The sequence below is a fragment of the Enhydra lutris genome, unplaced genomic scaffold (genome assembly GCF_002288905.1).
Source record: "Enhydra lutris kenyoni isolate GAN:26980312 unplaced genomic scaffold, ASM228890v2 scaffoldscaffold32, whole genome shotgun sequence".
Lineage (NCBI taxonomy): Eukaryota > Metazoa > Chordata > Mammalia > Carnivora > Mustelidae > Enhydra > Enhydra lutris.
The window spans coordinates 6993139-7013100 of record NW_019154116.1 but is presented as its reverse complement, the minus strand read 5'-3'; the positions used below and the strand labels follow the sequence as shown (position 1 = coordinate 7013100).

At 47.4% G+C, this 19962-nt stretch overlaps 1 protein-coding gene across 1 annotated transcript in view; it reads left to right on the top strand.

Annotated features, from left to right (window-relative positions):
• LOC111153426 (semaphorin 5A) overlaps positions 1-19411 on the top strand; it is a 463009-nt gene extending 443598 nt beyond the window's left edge. The window contains exons 19-23 of the mRNA XM_022512436.1: positions 6250-6420; positions 8305-8460; positions 9891-9938; positions 14368-14579; positions 17834-19411. Of these exons, the coding sequence (XP_022368144.1) occupies positions 6250-6420; positions 8305-8460; positions 9891-9938; positions 14368-14579; positions 17834-17953 (707 nt within the window). The 3' untranslated portion in view covers positions 17954-19411. The remainder of the gene's footprint in view (positions 1-6249; positions 6421-8304; positions 8461-9890; positions 9939-14367; positions 14580-17833) is intronic.
• The last annotated feature ends 551 nt before the right edge of the window (positions 19412-19962 follow it).

The window sequence follows — 19962 nt, the reverse complement described above, 5'->3', positions numbered from 1 at the left end:
GGATGGATGGATGGGCAGGTAGATGAGTGGTGATGGTTGGATTGATGGATGGATAGATGGGTGCATGGATGATGGATGGATGGATGGGCAGGTAGATGAGTGGTGATGGTTGGATTGATGGATGGATAAACGGGTGCATGGATGATGGATGGATGGGTGGTGGATGACTTAGTGGCTGAATAGATAGGTGGATGGACAGACAGATGAAAGATGAATGGGTGATGGATGAATGGGTGGGAGGATGACTAGAAGACGGGTGGATGAATGGATGATGGATGGGTGGATGGATGATGGATGGGTGGGTGGTGGGTGAATTGGTGGGTGGATAGATAGTTGGATGGAAGGATGAATAAATATACATTAAACTGAAAATACTTAGTTCTCAGCTTTGCGGCGGGGAGCCCAATAATACCCCTGCTCCCATGGCTGCTACGCTCCCCCTAGGCCGACTCTGCCTGAATTTCTCCAGCCTCAGGAGACTCTTGCCTCCGACTGCTTGGCTCTTCTGGCCAAGTGATGCGGAGGGGCTGGGAAAGGTCACAGAACCAGCTCTTTCCCACAGTCCCAGCATGGAGAGTAGCATTCCTCCCTGGCACTGGGAGAGAGTTTGGTGGTGACATCATTAGATCAGGATCCGTCTTATAAACCGAACGGGGAGGGCGACAAGGGAATGTCAGGATCCCTCCATCCACCCCCGCGTCCCCAGGCTCCAGACATGCAACCTCATCACCGTCAGCTGAACATGCAGACTCCTCCATGCTTGGAGGCCGCTTCGGGTCTTGAGTGCAAGACTCAGACCCATCTCAGAGACACCCCTTAACATGACCTGGTGGCTGTTTCTATTTGAGTTGATTTCATGGTCAAGCCAATATCGTGTATACATAACCTTCATGTCTTAAAATAGCTCCATCCTCATTTTCTTTCTGAAAGCCAAGATTCCGTAGAGGGTTGTGGAAATATTTAGAGTGGCCCCGTCACTTTCCTCTCAGGAATGGGCCAGTTCGGGGAACTGAGTTGGATGGATTCTATCTTCTCTCCCACCTTCCTAAATGCATGATAGGATGTAACTTGGCAAGGAGGGGTTGGAACCGTTCAGGGATATGGGTGCTGAGCTGCTCTGCCAGTAATAGGGCTATTTTTACCTCATTTAGGACCTTCTCCTCCCTGCGAATTGACTCATTCTTAGTTCTGTTGGGTCCATAAAGAACAGTTACAAATGGGCACTGTATCTTATTTAAAAACCAGTTTTCTCATTATGACTGGATTTGAAAATAAATCTGAAGCTAGGTGAACATAAAATCAATCAATGAAAAATTTTATCTCCAATCCCAATTTATATAGTAAACTGCCATAAGGGTTTGAAGTTGAGATCCTGTTGAAATGATTCTTTTTCCCCTTCCATGGGTTGATCTGGTCGTAACTTCACCTACATAATTTTCCTCCAACATTGAGAAATAGCTTGGTCTTTCTTCTTTCTTGGTCTTTCTTTCTTCGCTCTTTTTTTTTCAATCCATGTTTGTCTCATAACTAAGGATTCCAGACCTTGGCCTACAAAGGTGGAGACAAAGGTAGTTCTTTCTTCCTGAGCAATATTCAAGTTCAAGTAAGATTATATATGTATATATGAGAGTTGTAAGTATGAGGGAGGAGGCAGACTGAGTGACACTCTAATGGAGGGGCAGACTCCGAATGAAAACGATGAGTCAGGACAGCTGTGCGTTCTGTAGAGAATGTGTTAGACAACCATGATGAGTCGAGAGGGCTCCGTGCCTTTCTCTTCATGAGGTCTCTGAATTTATGCTCTGTTTTGTAGACCGTAAGTGCCATAAAAGGATCCTAAGACTTAGGTTCTGTCCAAAAGGAGCTCTGAGGCTGCTTGGTTGGGGGGAGGGCAGCTGGTGCAGGAAACTTCTGAGCCCAGAGCACGGCTGTCCTACAGTGGAGACCTGTTTGGCGAGGCCTTGGGACTCTGGGGAAACAGTGTCACATACACCCATGTCCCAGAGGACTGGAAAAGCATGACTTTATGTCTCTGACAGCCCCCAGGATGCCTGACATTCAGACATTAATCATTTCATTCTGCTCTACTCTTCAGGTTGCTAGTAATCGTACTTTCTGGGGCCGTCATTCTTGTTTTACTGTGGTGGGTGGAGCGGTCAGCCAGAGCAAGAGTTCTCATCCTCCTCTATCAAGTGTACCTAGTCTATGAATTTCATTTGATCAGTAATAATTCCCCTTAATTAATTGCCTTGATCCTTGCAGGAAACATGGATTTGAGTTTGGTATGTGTGTCTGATCTTTCTCTGAACTGGTCTTTCTGGGCCAGGAGGAGATTCCCACTGGACTTGTAACAACTGGGTGATCAGATTTAGGCAAAACCCTAAACGGTGCTGGGTCCTGGGCTAAGGCTGCCAGTCCTGCCCCCCACTCATTGCCTCTGCGTCCTCATGTCTCTGTGCTTCTGTCCCGTATTTCTGGACACCGCCCCCCACCGTGGTGGTGGGGAGACACGTGAGCTGTTACTTCCACCAGTGCGGTTATCGTGTTAGTCCCGCATCGTTCACGCGGCGGGCTAGGAGGCTTCGGTGCCTCGCGTGGGGGCTGCGCTCGTTTTCTTTCCTGGGCTTCCAAGTTCCCGTTTCCCTCCCACCCTCTGCAGTCTCCCTGGCAGTGCAGGCAATGTCGTGAGGCTTCTCATACTCTGCACTTTCTATTTGGGAAATACTTCAGCCTTCCTCCTTCACTATTCAGGATCATTTTTCATCCCGTACAAAGCGCCGTCCCCCTTGCATCCAGAGTCCGTCTGTGCTCTGGAAGAGGCGGCGGTCTGTGATGCGAGCACAGCGTTCGGGGGCCAGGAGGTGAGGAGTGGGGTCGAGCTGGTCTGGGGATGTCGGGGATTGCAGAACAGGGCCACTACCTGACAGAGTAACGTGGCCAGAATTCTCCTCTGATTTCCTTTGTACTGGAAGCATCTCTTTCCCCAGTTCTGAAAATATCCCTTAGGACAATGAAGTCGCAGTTGAAATTGATACAGGTGGATACTGTATCTTAATGGTTTAAACTGGCAAGTGGGAGTGTTCTAGCAGCTGGGTTCTGTTACACATGCGCCCTCAAACTGTTCGCACTTCGCACTAGGACTGCACTCTGATAACTAACTGACAGGACTGTGCCAGGGGAATTTTTCACGATACCAAGACAACAGTGGTGTGTATGGTGTGGATAGCATTGATCAGACTAGATGAGGTAATATTTGGAATATTAGTTGAAATGTGGATAGGAGTGAATACTATTTGAAATACTACAAGGTAGGTTCTAGATACCAGCTTACTGGCTTCCTAGTATGTGACTATTGGTGCTGCTTGTTTATAAAATGATTATGAATGAGGGGCACCTGTGCGGCTCAGCTGTTAAGCATCAGCCTTTGGCCCAGATCATGATCCCAGGGTCCTAGGATCAAGCCCCATATCGGGCTCCCTGCTCGGCAGGAAGTCTGCTTCTCTCTCTCGTACTTCCCCTCCCTCTTGCTGTGTCTCTGTCAAATAAATAAATAAAATCTTTAAAAAGTAATAATGAAAAATTAAAAAATGATTATGAATGAAAAAATTCAATCTCTGGTTTGTTTTTAAGTTTTTTATTGTAAGAATATTGAACATGGGCGCCACCCTGTTAAAAATATATATATTTTTAATTTATTTATTTACTTGAGAGAGAGAGAGCAGGGGAAGGGGCAGAGGGAGAGGGAGAGAGAGAATCCCAAGCAGATTCCACGCTGAGCGCAGAGCCCAGCAAGGAGCTGGATCTCACGACCCCGAGATCATAACCTGAGAAAAACCAAGAATCAGGTGCTCGACAGACTGAGCCACCCAAGGGCCCCTGTACACAAATCTTTAAGTGCACAAAACGGGACTGTTCTCTATGGACATGTTATCGAACAGCGCAGATGTGGGCTTTTGTGAACAACATTGCAACAGACATGGGAGTGCAGATCTTTTTTACGGTCTTGATTTCAATTCTTTTGGATATTTGCACCCAGAAGTGGCATTGCTGGATCGTACAGTAATTCTGTTTTTAATTTTTTGTGGGACCACAGTCGTGCTGTCCCTCACAGCCGCGCCGGTGTGCATTTGCACCAGCAGTGGGCAAGGGATCCAATTTCTCCAAATGCTCACCCACATTATGATCTGTTGTTTCTCTTTTTGTAATCTCCGTCCTGGCAGGTGTGAGGTGATGTCTTCCTGTGGTTCTGAACTGCACTGCGTGGATAGTTAGTGATACTGAGCATCGTTAAACATACCTGTTGGACACTGGTCAGCACGTCTATCATGAGATGCAAAAGTGAAGAACCCTCAGATCCCGTGGTTGGTTCCAAGTCCGGTTCTAGATGAGGCTCTAGAGCCTTCTGAGCTCCACACGGTCTTGTACACATTCAGACACCCACACTCTTTGACACCTGTTCCTCTAAGGCACTGTGATGTACAGGCGCCCTTTGGGGTGTACAAGCATGTGCGCCAGAGGCCAAGCTTCAGCCCAAGTTACTGGCAGAGAAGCTGGCGGCAGGCGTTCCCCCAGTGAGAATAGATGTAGAAGAGGATTTTTGAAACTTTTACAATTCTGCCTCCTTTTACTGGTACCACAGCGGGTGGCCGATTACTGACTGGTTCCCTCTTAACTTCCCGATTCACCTTATCGCCTGCTAGGGAAAACGTAGAAAATTCTGAATCACAAAGTTCCCAGCTAGGTCAAAACTCACTTTAAAATTGGGTTCAAATGTTTCATTTCTGTTTTGTTTTTTACTTTTTTGGCAGATAAAAATATCATAAAAATGAAATTCCTGCTCATGTTTTTACCCATGCCTGTATCTAAAGGAAAATATTACTCCACAGAGATGTGTTAAATCATGCTGCATGTATTAAAATACCAATGATGTGATTCTAGTCAAAACAACCTTGAATGACTTTGGCATTGCTTCTCGTGATGGCTTCTGGTTTTTTGTTTGTTTGTTTTAAGATTTTATTTGTTTATTTGCAAGAAGGAGAGTCAGAGAGCACAAATAGGGGGAGGGGCAGAGGGAGAGGCAGACCCCCCCACACTGGGAGCGGGGCTCATCCCAGGACCCTGAGATCATGACTTGAGTGGAAGGCAGGGCCTTAACCACATGAGTCACCCAGGTACCCCATTCACCCCATAGGATACGGAGAAAACAAACTATGAAATTATGTACTTATGGTAACAGTGAGCCTCTCATTGGGTCTCGTTGTTGTTCGCTGTGGTGATGGTTCTTTTTGCCTACTGATGAGTTGAGCTGACCAAGTCCTACAGCTCTCTCCTGGGACTCTGGAAAAAAGTGGGGGTGGCTAGAAGAGGGCGCATCGTTCAGGACTTCGATAAATAGTGGGTGGGATATGACAGCACTGGAGACCGTGGGCAGCGCAGGGGCCAAGTCAGCAGCATCAGCTAACGCAGGATGAGCATTGAGGTCCCACATGCAGAAGGGCCTCGGGTGCCTGCGCTCAGGATGCCCGTGCACAGGTGTCAGGGCCCAGGCTGGGGAAAATGGGACACCTGCTCCGGGTTACTAGCAGTCATGCAACCAGTCATGCCTTGTGTCCACATTGTAAAACTTGCCTCCCTGATCATCCCCACGTCTGGCTGTGGATGTCGGGATTCGTGGCTTTGGTCCCTCCCAGAAACGCACTGCCGGGTCACCGCGGTTCGAGATCCGTTTGGTGGTTTGGCGCCCGCGTCTCCAGAGCGCCCATCCCAGTTCCTCCCAGAACCCGTTAGATGTTCTCGACCCCCGGTTGCGGAGCCCATTGTAATCCAAGTAGGAAGGAAGCCCGTGACAGCAGCTGCTTATCCTTGGCTCTGGGTGGATGGTGCTGCGATTAGCAAAGGTGAGAGCGAGCTAGCTGGCCTTCCCATGAATGACCACGGAACGTGGCTCGTGGTCCTTCCCCGGAAACTGGGACTTTATATTACACCCCTAGCTCTCCTCGGCTGTCTTCATGCTTGCGTGTTACGTGTTTAGATCTATTGCTCAGAAGAACAAGTAGGAGGAACTGAGGACGCAGAGCTCAGGGAGAAATCAGCCAAGCTGGTTTCCTCACCAGGAGAGCCCAGACACCAGGGCTCGCCCCCGTGCGCGGTGCGCCCCGTGCCGTCCTGCAAGGCACGTTCCGTGCGCGGCCTCATCCGATGTGTCAGCTCAAGATGTCACAAATGCTGTGACTTTGTGTCCCTTCCCAGTGGACGGCGTCTGGTCTTGCTGGTCTCCCTGGTCAAAGTGCTCGGCAACGTGTGGCGGTGGGCACTACATGAGGACGCGCTCGTGCACAAACCCAGCCCCAGCCTACGGAGGGGACATCTGCCTGGGGCTGCACACGGAGGAGGCTCTGTGCAACACGCAGCCCTGCCCGGGTAAGCGCCGACGCAGCTTAGCCCGTGCCTTCCCTCCCTTGGTTTACAAGTGATGAAACTGATGAGACCCCACAAGAGCACAAACTGAAAGAAGGGAACCCCGAATCCTGCACTATTATTCTTGAAGTGACGCCATACCACCTTGTTCTCGCCACGGTGTCACAGCTAGGAACAGACGCAGGTCACCCCAATGCATTTTTTTAATTAATTTTTTTTATTGACATATAATGTATTACTTGCTCTAGGGGTACAGGTCTGTCAGTCGTCAGGCTTACACATTTCACAGCACTCACCATAGCACATACCCTCCCCAATGTCCATCACCCAACCACCCTCTCCCTTCCCCACCCACCCCCAGAAATTCTTAGGATTTTTGGTGAGATTAAGAGGCTCTTAATGGTTTGTCTCCCTCCCAATCCCATCATGTTTCATTTTTTCCTTCCCAATGCACTTTTAAAAGGTTTAACCTGGTAATGGGATCTGAAAATCAGGTTGAAGAGCAGGGAGAGCCCTTGTGAAGGTCTTGGCCTCAGGTCCAGGGGCTCCAGGGAGGGAGGTGGGGAACCCAAGTTCAGAAGCTGGCTCACACAGATGCCCAGGGGGGACCCTGCAGCAGTGTCCTCGTCCAGTAATCTGCTTTGTCCTGACACATGGGGACTGCTTAGAATGGAAATGAGGCACACTCTTCTGAGTCTAACTTTGACGTTGAAACAACCACACTTTTAATTTTTTTAATCATTTTTTTAAATTTATTTTCAGCATAACAGTATTCATTGTTTTTGTACCACACCCAGTGCTCCATGCCATTGGTGCCCTCTCCTGGTTCACACTTTTAATTTTTTAACTTGCTCCTGCAGATCTTTCTGGAAGGTTCCATTTATATTGAAAAGTGCCTAGAAACCAGAATCTCACGGTCATCCCCAAACCTGGTACTTTACACATTTTTAAGGAAAAATGTCACTTCTTTCAGTGGATCCAGGAACATGCCGGATTTCCAGATTTCCCCTGTAACACAAAGATGGTACAGAAATTTGAGAAGAACAAAAAAGCAAACTGCATACAAAAAACCCTTTTAATTTGATCAGTATTTCCAAATAATATTGAGAGCACATTTTTTTTGACATCCTTACTTAAAATATGAGTGTTGTTTTCTTTTCAACCATCTGTAAGCCTGGGTGAATTTCACGAATCAGAGTGAATTTTCCACTTGAGGGTGAAGTGACCTTAGATCACTTAGCTTTGGGCCTTGACCTCCGACTCATGCGCTGATCTTGGGCCCAGAGGCAACAATACACCTGGGATAAAAGAACTTCTACCTCATGTACAGCCTGACATTGGTGTATCGACTGCAGAATTTTTTTTTGCGACAGAAGGAAAGGTTCTTGTAGGAGCTGGAAACCCCTCTCAGCAACCAGGGCTCTCGCATTCATGCAGCACCATTTCTCTTGCCTGAGCTCGGTGGCCTGTAGGAATTTTGGCAGGAAAGCGTTTGAGGGCCGCTCTTCACAGAGGAGCATTGCCCTGTGGGAACCAGGGTCCACACTGAATATTTCTCTCCCGTGACCACTGACCGTCTCTGCACAGCTGGACCTCATGAATTAGCGTGTCGGGTGTCCAATTACAATGGCTTTAAAACATTAAAATAACATGGATTTTAGAAAAGCACATTATTTTTGATCAAAGGTCTCCAAGTTCTTTTATTCATGCCCATGTGTAATTGATTTACTGGGGTGCTCAGAGGGTACGTGTCCATCCTACTTATACACAGACCCATTACAAATGTAATGTGAAAATTTAAAGTCATGTGTGTAACCTATGGTGCTTTCAGGTGAGTTGATCTCAGGGGGCATTGTTGTCACATGTCCCCTCTTCCGGTCATTGCAGAGAGCTGGTCGGAGTGGTCAGACTGGTCTGAGTGTGACGCATCTGGAGTCCAGGTCCGTGCCCGCCAGTGCATCCTTCTGTTTCCTGTGGGCAGCCAGTGTTCTGGAAACACCACCGAGAGCCGGCCGTGTGGCTTTGATTCCAACTACATTCCAGGTACGGGCAGAGAGGCTTGTCAGTGTGGACCAAATCATTTCCATCATTTAGAGAGGAAATGAGTCCTCGGTGAGAGTTTTATCTGTCCTTGGAGGTCTTGTTTGGTGAAACGGAGATGATTCTCTCAACTCTTGTGGTTTCAAGGTAATTAGACTGTAGATTTACAGATAATGGTGGGTTTGGGCTTGCATTTGGGCCATGAGTGTTAACAACTTTTTTTCTAACACCATATCTCCTACAATTTACTGACTATAACACAGTGAGACGATTTTGCTCAAAAAATCAAAATAGATTATCTTGTTATTTTGACATTAGGTTAAATGCCTTTGCAGTGCTGTGTACGTGTGTTTGTACAGAATAAAAAGGTCAATTCTTTATGCAACTTTTGTTTACTTGGAGTTACTCAGGTCCAGGGGTAACTGACCTGAGTAATTCCAGGGGGTCTTGTCTTGGAGAAGAGACTGGCTGGCCCTTGGGCTGTGGACTTTTCCATGTGAAATCAGTGTTCACTTCTTGATGATCACCAGTCATCTGTCACGTGCAGGCCTGGTGTTAGACACCTCCAAGGCATTTCGTGTATGTCCACTGTGGACGTTAGGGCAGTGATGTAGACCGAAGCAGAGACCAACGTCCTAAAAGGTAATAATAAGTAACCACCTTGTTTTCTTCCACTTACAGAAAAAGTACCCATATTTTAGAATTATTAGATTTAGTCTTATAAACCACCTCCATCATGTATGGTATAGAACTACAAGTATTTACTGTGTTGTTTTCCTTTTTGACCATAGACATATCGCTACTTCTTGTTACCCACCGAAGAAATCAGTACAGGAGAGAATAACATCTCAGGTTCCCTGAAATGGTGTTTGATCCTTATGGGCTAAACTGGTTCCAGGATCTGTCTCTTGTTGGCATTTTACTTGGGTATTTAACGTGTGTCATGGCAAAAAACATGAGTGGGTGCTGAATGGGAGATTTATTTATTCTGGAGATTTCCTTGGAGCTCTGGTGGGTTGGTCCCCTCTGCAGGGGATCTGACGACACCGGCTTTGCTCAGAGGCAGGAACACCCAGGCCAACACTGGGATCTACAACTGGCAAAATATATGGTAACAGAAAATCAGCACATACTCTGGCCTTTATTTTGAAACTAGTGCCCTGGTTTCAACCCAAAGGACCGTAACCTTTTCTTTCCGTGATAATGAATCTCGCTCCTTCCCAATCCAGATGACCTTGACCAAATACAGCTCAGGTTGCTTAAAACAAAGAAACATAGGACTTTTTTTTTTAAACAAGCAATCAGGCTTTTGGAACTTTGACTCACATAAAACATGAAATCATTAGACAATCTGTAAATGAACCAGTGATGTGCTCTTTCTTCCCAACACCCTTTACACATTATGATTAATTCTTTTTCTTTTTTTTTCCCAGAAGTTTCTGTGGCGAGATCCAGTAGCGTAGAAGAGAAACGATGTGGGGGTAAGCTCCTGTTTTTAATTAATTTTTAATTGATTTCTGATATTTTCCCATCATTTCTCTTCCCATGTGTTTCATATGATGTTTGGCCCAAGAAGAACGGATGGGAGAAACCATTGATCCAGACTCGTTATGCTTTGTAGTATGATTGCGAGTGGTCAGTGTTTGACATCTGGATCGGTGGTTCCCAGGTATGGCATCCACCAGCATCAGCAGCAGCACCGTGGGGGGGTGGCAGAATGCACATTCTCGGGCCCTGCCTCCACCTGCAGGATCAGAACCTCTCTGCGTGGGGCCCAGGTCTCTGTGGCTTCCTAAGCTTTTCAGGTGATTTTGGTGGAAGCTAATAAGCTTTACGAACCAATGATCTTGATATTAGCTATAGTTAAATTTTTCATGAGTAAAACTCAATTCAAGCATTTTCTGCATATTTTTAGTTCTCATATGTGGCATCCAGCCTTGATAAAGCCTTCAGACTGCTGGAGTGACAACACGGTGACGAGACATACGGTTAAGAACTACATTTCTAGAGGCGGTTTTTAAACTTGCTGCAAACTTGAATGACAAAACTCACATTCTCTGGTTCCAGCTCATTCTAAATTTGGACTTGACTGTGTTTACTTGCCTGGGCGGGAGGGGCTGACTGTCCACCGGTCAATGCCTATCCTCTGTCTGCCTTTGGTAGTCAGAGCCAATATCCACATCAAGACCACAGTGTGGCTGCTGACCTGTGAATACCATTCCTACAATCATCCAGTCCACGGGGGGAGTCGCAGAAGCTCTGGTCTGCATGTTCAAATGGAATCCGGAGCTCTGTGAGTGTGTTTTAGGAATGTACTTACTGCTGTTAACTACGTGAATTAAGAGCTCATTATCTGTTGCATTCTGTCTATTTAGTTAGCTGTTAATCTAACTAACTAATCTTTGTGGTGCCCCCACTCCGTGAGCTCTACAAGGGGCACTGAGATGACCGTGGGGACACGAATAGCCCTAGCCCTTCTGGAACCAGCATTCATGTCATAAAAGACCCCAGTGCCTGAGACGTGCTGTGTCTGGTGTCTGACCTACATCGGTTCCATGAGCTCACAGACTGGCAGTCACTGACTTGGGATCCAGCTAGAAGATGAATAGACTCTAGTTCCCATAAAAAATAATCATAGCCATAAGGGTCCCTTAATATTTTTAGATCATCACTCCACACCACTGTATCAAATGGCAAGAAGTGTCCTATCTGATCCAACAAAGGATGTTCATGTAGGTTCCACGGCCCACAGTTCTTTAACATAAAACCTTTGGAAATACAGAAGGGTTTTAGAATTCAGCGGTTTTCAGATTTCAGATGGGTCCTAGGGGGCGTGTGATGTCTGTTAGGTAACGCTCTGCAGTGCCCAGGTCCACATTCTGTAACTAGTCTCTTTGATGATGCTTCGTGACGTGTGGGCCAAGTGAAGATGCTAATGCTTCTCCTGCAGTTCTAGTTAGTTCTGCAGCAAGAGGGTCGGGTCAGGCCATGCTTTGCTGCCAGGTGAGTAATGAAAAGTCCGTTCCAGAGATTTTGGTTTTGGAAATTGCAGCCCTGTACTGGCATCTGCATTAAGGTCAAGAAGAGTGAGATGAAGCCATTGGCCGAAGTCGGCACAGGTTGTCAGCAGTGGAGCCAGAGTTGGGATCCAGGCAGTGGGATCTGAGTGGAAGCTTTAAGGCCAGAGCACCACAGGAGAAGGACCCTGGTAGTGGGTATCTGGAAGGATTGTGTCTGGAGGGCTGGTGCCACAGCAGCCCTGGTTAGGAGACAGTTTTGGACATCACCCAGGGTCCAGGAGTGCCTGCTGCCCTCGAAAGCAGTGTATGTCCAAAGTGAAGCAGAGTTTTTAAGGGGTGCCCCTGTCCTACGTGAGGTCAAGACAGAACTTGGTCTGCTGATATCCCGGCAGAGTTGACTGGTCCCCCATGGCCACCAGAGATTCAAAAACCACTTTCCCCATTCAACCCCCTCTGGGTTAGGATACAAGAGACTTTCAAGGGCCTTGAGCACCTGGGAGAACATGGTGCAAAGTCCATTCCCATCCTAAAATGCTGCTTCTGTGTGTCTGAGTCAGATGGGCTGATTGGCTACCCAACCCCAAGTCATGCCTTGACATGATTAAATCATAGGGACGTTCCTCATTCTGTAGTATTCACAACTGATGTTCTTAGATCTCCAGCTGCTAACATCGACGTGTCAAGTTAAGCAAGATCTGACTGTAGGGCTGATGGGTAAGAAGAATCACCTGGCAAAATGTTCTGGGATGTTTAGGAAGACAACACAGATGTCTTTTTTTGTTTCCATTTGAAGAGAAATTAACCAGATTTTGTAAAGGAAATCATCCAGTGGAGCCAAGTGGGTAGCTGGTTTCTAGTCCAGCTTTCCTGACCAAAACAATAGGGAAAAGAAGCATGTTCCAAGCAAAGAGCCACACTAAGCAAATTCAAAAGAGATTTAATAGACACTGTTTTTCCCTATGCAGAAAAATGTAGGCCTATTGAAATTTTTTTAGTTTCATGAGACACCGAGTCTATATAATCCTCATAAAGATGTCGGTTGGCCCCAGCCTCCCCGGGCACCTGCATACATGATTCATCAGCTGATGACAAAGTATCCGCATACGGCGAGCACCATACGTCTCCGCACGTTATAATCAAATGCCATCAGTGCCGCAGAAAGCACTCTTCTCGGTAGGTGGCGTTGACGCTGGGGACTCAAAGTGGCTGCAGTATAAAATGACAGCACGTGTCACATCCACTCTCGCATGCCTTGAGCACAGTTTCAGTGTTCTAGTGGACACCTCTGGAGGTGTCTGGTGGACTGCCCCCTGGTGCTTGGTCCAACCCGTCCAGGTCCAGCTCTGGAGGCTTCAGACAAAATCCGGAAAGGTCAGAGATTCGTGAATTGCTTCCATTTTGTTAGACCAGGGACCAGAGAATCAAGAAGCGAGAAACAGGTGGAGGTGGGGGAGGTGATGCCGTGGAATATTCTAGTAACGTCCGGCTGGATGATCCAGGGCCTGGAGCTGCCGGCTTGGACACCCACGTCAGGAATGGGGGAGGAGTGGGGGCTGCAGCTTCCAGTGCGCCCCGCCTCCGTGCATGCTGGCCGCTCACCTGGGGAGGCAGCTCTGTCTCTCAGGGGTCCCAGGAACGCGGCATCCGGGGGTAGTAAAGGGACACGGCATAGAGGTGTCAAGGTGTGGGGACAGTGAGGGTACCCTGCCTCTGCTGCAGATTCAGGCAGGAGCCAGGGTAGTTGTGGTGCAAACACCCTAAGGCCTAGATCAAGGGACAAACTTGCAGGCCTTCTTCCCCTGAGGGCCTGGGGACCTCTGTGTGACTCTGTGATTTGCCTGGTGTCCGCAGTGTGCCTCGCAGGCATTTCCAATGGCTCTGTTTGAGTGCAGGATGGACAGACAGGTCAGGGAAGAGCATGGGTGACACTACGCCCCCTGGTGGTGGTGGAGGGAACAGCATGGGGGGGGAAGCCCGTCCCTGGGATGTGTCCTGTGCAGGGACAAGGCCAGTAACCCACAGGCGACAGGTTAGCCACCTGGTGCCAACAGAGTAGACAAAGTAAGGTCATGTTCTGCTTCACCTGATTTTCACTAGTCCCAGCTTCATGAGCATTGCCCAGATGTTGTCTTTATTCCATGAAAGAAAGGCTTAAAACCTTCCTTGTGGCATTCTATCACACATGATGAACATTTATTTTTCTGTGTGGTTGCTTCACAGACATTGCAAGGTCTTTGTCATGTGACCTTATCGTCCCTCAAGCCAGTCCCATATTAGAGACATAAATCCGTGTCTGCTCATTTTTTCCAACGTCTTGTATTCATAACTCAAGGAAAATAACCCAAAGATCCTATTGAATAGAAAAAAAATATGTAAAAGAGGATTGTTTCATAACCATTAAAATATCATATTTTATTCCTTTGGCACAAATCATTTATTTCTTTGGCATAAACCATTTTTTTTATAAAGTCTCCAAAACGCAGTAATTGTGAACAGGACTTGGAAGCCGTAAATGCGTTCTCACCTTATTCCCATAGGCTGTAGGCAGGGATGTTCCGCCTGTTAAAGAGTATGGAAAAAATGTTCTCTAGGAACATCTCTAGGATCATACTGCACTTGAAACAGATAAGCAGGATTGTACAATCCTTTAAAGAAAAGAGATGCTTCTGCCAGTGTACGAAGGTGATCTCCAAGAGACTGGTTGTAGTTCATAAGAAACTTCACTTAAAATACGCTGTGCTCCCTGTGCGGGAGTGTGTGGGTGGCCATGACATTTCAAAGGAAGGTTGTGGGCCTTTTATTTTGTCTCGCTCTTTTCATCCAAGTGCATTGCACCGTCAGGTGGCGCGTTCTTTTCCAAAGTGCATTCGTTTTGGTGCTGTCTTCCCAGAGTTCAACATGTTCCACATGATTGCCGTGGGGCTGAGCAGCTCCATCCTGGGCTGCCTCCTTACACTGCTCGTCTACACCTACTGCCAGCGCTACCAGCAGCAGTCCCATGACGCCACCGTCATCCACCCTGTTGCTCCCGCCCCTCTCAACACCAGCATAACCAACCACATCAACAAACTGGACAAGTACGACTCGGTGGAAGCCATCAAGGTAAGGGAGTGGCAGACAGAGGCACAAGGAAGCGGCCTGGGGGGTTGGCCAAGCTCAGGGGTGGTGGCTTAGGTGAAAGCCTGGGGAGCAAGGGAACCGGTGTCCCTCATGATGAGCTGCCATCTTAGCTGTGCTTCACCTGCAAAGAAGATGGCGCCTTCTGTGGGGAAGTGGATTAAAAATAGGACTTGCAAACGACAGCAGATGAAATTCTGGAAGATATTGGGTCATTAGCCAATGTCCAGCTCTGCCTCCACCGTGCTTTCCATGTCCAAAGAGGGCTCTTGCCGAAGGGAAGAGCTCCAGGCTGAGGACCTGTACACACGCGATAGTGGTAACGAGAACCAGGGTGGGGTAATCCAATATCCAGGTTCATGGCAGGAATCACCAGGATGGCATCCTGAGAAAAATTGTTACATTATTAGAAAAACTATCTTCAAATGAGTTTTACACATAATGAAGCTTCTTCAGCTTTGCACGCTGTGTGACTGGTGTGAGACGAAGTTTTCTGTTAAATTTTCTCAATGGGTGATGAATTCAGTGTTCGCCCAGAAACGGAGTCGATGGCCAATCTTCTCATTCTGAGGAAGAAGGAGCGGAAAGGGCATCAGCTCTAGACCGGGCAGACCTGAGTCGAGGAGCCACCAGCTGGGTAAACACAAAGCTACTTACTGACACTCACTGAGCCTCTGTTTTCTCCTCATAAATTAGAGATCATGAGAAGCAGAGGAAATAGTTACACTAAGTGCCTTGAATAGTGCCTGGCAAAGTCAGTGTGGCTTTTGTTTGAGGCATTGTGCGTCAGGGTGTAGAATACAGGTTAGTTAATTCTTTGAACCTCAGTCTCTTCATCTTTAAAATGGGTATAGCAATATGACTGTCAGATCTCTGTTGTGAGGCTTAAAGGGGATAAGATGCAGGAGTCGGAGGGGTAGCGGGAAGGACATCTGGGCTCTTGTAGACTTCGCCCACCCACGTGAATGAAGGAAGTTCCCATTTTCATATTCCTCTTAAATTGGTGGGACCCCTAAACCTTCTCAGGGAGCATTTTTCTGCTCTCTCTACTATGATGTTTTCCTTTGAAATTCGATTTCCTTCCCACGTGGGAATATGGAACATCTTCAGCCCTTATGACTTCACGTGCTTGGAAAGTCTTACGTGCTGTGGGCCACAGCATCCTCTCATTTCCATCCTACCATGAAGTCCCTTCCCAGACACTGGGACAGCGACAGGGCCAACCCCGGGCCTTGCTTATACCAGGATCCAGAGCCCATCAGCACCTGATGCTAATCCTGTGCTCGGGCCAGGGAGTGAAGGAGGACACCAGTAACATGCCCCCACACCCTCTCAGCACTGAGCTCCCAGAGTATGAGGAGGAACACAAGCTCCTTTTATGAGCAAGAGCCTTTCAAACAAGCCTTCAGAATCCAAGAGTGGGGCTCCTCGAGATGTGATGCCAACCTATGAACTTGTGTGTTACTTTAACTGTCTCAAGATAATTGAGGGGGTCTTCGATCTCACTTGAGATCCAGGAGCCACCCAGATATTAAGAAATTTCACTGCTCTGAGGGCAGAGGGCTCTGAGGGCACTGATGGCTGCCTAGTCTCTAATGATCCTTCTGGAACTTTCTTCCGATACCTTGCCCAGACCAGTCCTGGAGAGTTGGCCTCTGCCAACTAACCTACATCTCTCTGTCAGTCCTTTATTTAATAGTCACCCTCAACCTGGCAGAGTTTGCATTTTGAAAGTATAGGTTGCTTTAATGACTTCATAAGGAAGGGCATCTGTGTCGGAAGTGGCTACAGTAGCCTGTGTTGGGGGCCAGAGCTGGGCCCCCCCAATAACATGCATATTATGGCCTGATGAATGGGAGCACCCCAGCTCCCCCTTTGGGGAAGGGGAAACCCCAGGCTTGTTTTGGCTGGAGGCACAGTCTCCCTGCACTCACTCAAAGGAAGTCAGGTCCCAGGGAGGTCCCAGGGATTATGACTTACCTTCCCAGCGAGCCCGGGGAAGTAGTCCTCCATCCCTGGTCAGCAGTGAGCAGGAGACAGGTACCTGTTGCTTATAAGGTGGCTATAGGGCCTCAACTCGTAAGTGGTTATTTTATTTTTTTATTTTCTTAATTAATTAATTAATGGGTGCATGAGCCGGGGGGAGGGGAGAGGTAGAGGGAGAGGGCGAGAATCTCAGGCAGACTCCCCACTAGTCCAGCTCACAACCCTGAGATCATGACCTGAGCCAAAATCAGAAGTCAATCACTAAAGCGACCGAGCCACCCAAATGGCCCTCTAAGTGTTTGTTTTAAAAGAGATCCCAGGACAGCTATTCTTAACATCCTGAGGAACCTCCGTCCTGTTTTCCAGAGTGGCTGCACAAGCTGGCATTCCCACCTATCGTGTAAGAGGGTTCCCCTTTCTCCTCGACCTCGCCAGCACTTCTTGTCTCCTGTCTTGTTGATTTTGGCTGTGCTGACTGGTGGCGGGAGGGGAGGTGGGTGGGGGATGGGTAACTGGGGGGGATGGGCAGTGAGGGGAGCATGTGATGTGATGAGCCCTGGGCCTTACAGGCATCAGATAAATCAGTGAGCACTATATCTGAAACTAATAATGTACTGTATGTTGGCTAACTGAATTTAAATTAAAAAAAAAAAAAAAAGTGCCCCAGGAAAAGCAAAACAGGCACGTACAGTGAAACCACTAAGCAGGGTCTTTAGGTAAAAGTGCAGACGCTGCTAGGTCTGAGCCCCCTGTCAGGCTGTAGAGCCTTCAGGTGGCCGCTTGGAGGGGGGCTGCTTTCTCATCACATGCTCACTTACTGACATCTGTAGAAAATGGAGAGAAATCAGGGCATTTGAAATTTCATGCATTTACTTAAATAAGCTCCTTTGAAATCTCTTATTAATGTACCTGCTGTGATCATCAGAAAGCTGCTTAAATTGTACTGTCCCATAACATTCAGAGTGTCTGTTGATTCGAAATCAGGGGAGTTTTAGGTTTGTTGAAGGTTTCTAAAGATCTATTTGTCAAAACTGGCCAACCTCAATTCTGGTCATGAGGCGGGTCCTCGGGAAGTCAAATGAGGTGAGGAGGCAAGTAATTGGGAAATCACGTCTCAAACAACTGAGCCTGAGAAGGGAGTTCCACTTCAATGTAATCATCCCCTTGTTACGTTCTCTTTCTGAAATACTGCTTGTAGAATGTTCTTAAATTTCTCTCTCTCTCTCTCTCTTTTATTATTTTACTTTTTACAGGCATTTAACAAAAACAACTTGATCCTAGAGGAAAGAAACAAGTACTTCAACCCGCATCTCACCGGGAAGACCTATTCTAATGCCTACTTTACAGATCTCAATAACTACGATGAGTACTGATAGCTGTTCTATTTTTGGCTTCTCGTAATCCCCCGTTCCTCAAGGCCTATGCTCCATGACTGCCCATGTCTCCAAGACTTCAGAGATGAAGTTTGGATACATTTCAAGTGCATTTCAAGCCACGAGTGTCCCATTGCTGCCAAAAGCAGACATCCCGAAAAGCAACAAAAATCTAGATATGATGTCGTGAAAGTCTGGTCTAAACGCTTGATCATGGTCGAGTGAGCCATGGCGTGAAGTTTTGTTTATAGTTTTTTGTTTTTTTTTTATTGCCGTTTGGTCCATTTTTCTAACAACTCTGTTGTTTTCTTGCGCTTTTTAATAAATGTACCACCCACATAGGAAGGAGGAGTCTTTAGAAATAGGAATGTCTTCCTGTTCTTGAGCATAAATCTTCATGATGTTTTTATTCAAGAAAATAGACACTTCCGACGAGAGTCCCCCTCCCGCCACAAAGAGTGTTAGGTCCATAGTATTTGGTAAAATGAGGGCTAGGAATGTGGCTGTGTAGTTACTCACCATGGATCTCCCATCTTCCCAACCTCGATAATTCTGTGGAAACCTCGGAAGCAACTTGTGTGTTTGGACTTGGAATGGTTCTCACCTGGGCAAGGGCAGGGATTCACCCTGGCTTGTGTCTGTGGAGGTGATGATGGTATGAGATGTGACACGCTCATCCCTCCCTTAGTCTTGATGCAGTTCCGGTGTCACCCCTGGTGGAGCTGAGTGTAAAGACCAGAGGCTCAGACACGATGAAGGGTCCAGCCTTCTGTGTGATGCTGCAGGGCTAGTCGCCATATTCTCCCTTCTGGATTTCTTGGCATTCCCGGGAGCTGCCTGTCACGCAGTTGGCCCGGAAGCCCATCTGTCTGGTCCTGGAGAGTCATGTGTAAAACCACCACTCGCTCACCATTTGGATAACCTCCTCCTCCTCTCCATCCGTGCAAGGAAAGATCGTGAACATTCATGACACCAATGAGGGAAGGTATTAGAAAATACTTTGAAATATAATTGAAACCAGCTTTTTTTTTTTTTAATTTTCCATGTTATAGAAAGGAACTGACCTTTAAGGAGAAGCAACTTTGTATTTTCTGTGTGCTGATAGAACTAGTGTGTGGCCATCAGCCCCTTCCCAGCGCATCACTGATGAGTGAAGCTGGCTTTCTGTAGCCCATCGATGTACATATTGGCGTAAGCCCCACGTACCCAGCTGTCATTTGCTGCCTCCGGGTCAGGTGAGGAGGACACATTTCGTTCTGGTGCCTTGTGTTTCTATCTCTCTCAGTGCTGCCCTCTCCTCCGCCCCCTCCCACTTCTCCCTGCACTGAGGCAATCGCATTTCAAGATGTACCTTGAGAAAGCAGGAAAGTAAGGTTTTCAGTGATCCGTGCGGTTCTGAGCATTGATCACCACTAAGCATTTCAGAGTGTTATAATACTACTCATAGAAGTCCCTGGAAAGGCAAAAAAAAAAAAAAAAAAAAAAAAGCAGGAGAAATTACTCATAAACAACTGATACAGTTGGTTGAATAATTTCCGAAAGACTGGAACTGTTCATCTGACACCCCCACACCCGCGGACGTGGTGATGACGGCCGACGTGGACAGTCAATCAGGTTCTTACTGCACAGTGAACCTTCAGATCCATGGACACCACAGCACGGGCAGTGAGGCGCACAGGCCTCTTAGTACCCGTGCTTTTATCCTATCTAGTTTAAAGACACAATTTCGGAGGGTGTTGGGGAAAATCCCACATTTAGTCATGAGTGTTGTTGTATTGAAAATATTCTCCTACAGCCAGATTTTCACAAGCTCTTCTACTAAAATTCCAATTTAAACGATGGGGGTCTCCGGGAGGTTGGAGAGAGGACACCGCAGTGGTGTTCTGGATCTTTCCAACAGGCGTCCATGTTGTCTGTCCTGTGCGGCTTCTCCGCTGTGTGGGACCGCTCTGCTTGGACACGGAGAGCCCAAGTCCATACTGAGGAGGTGAAATTCTGCCAGATGGTTT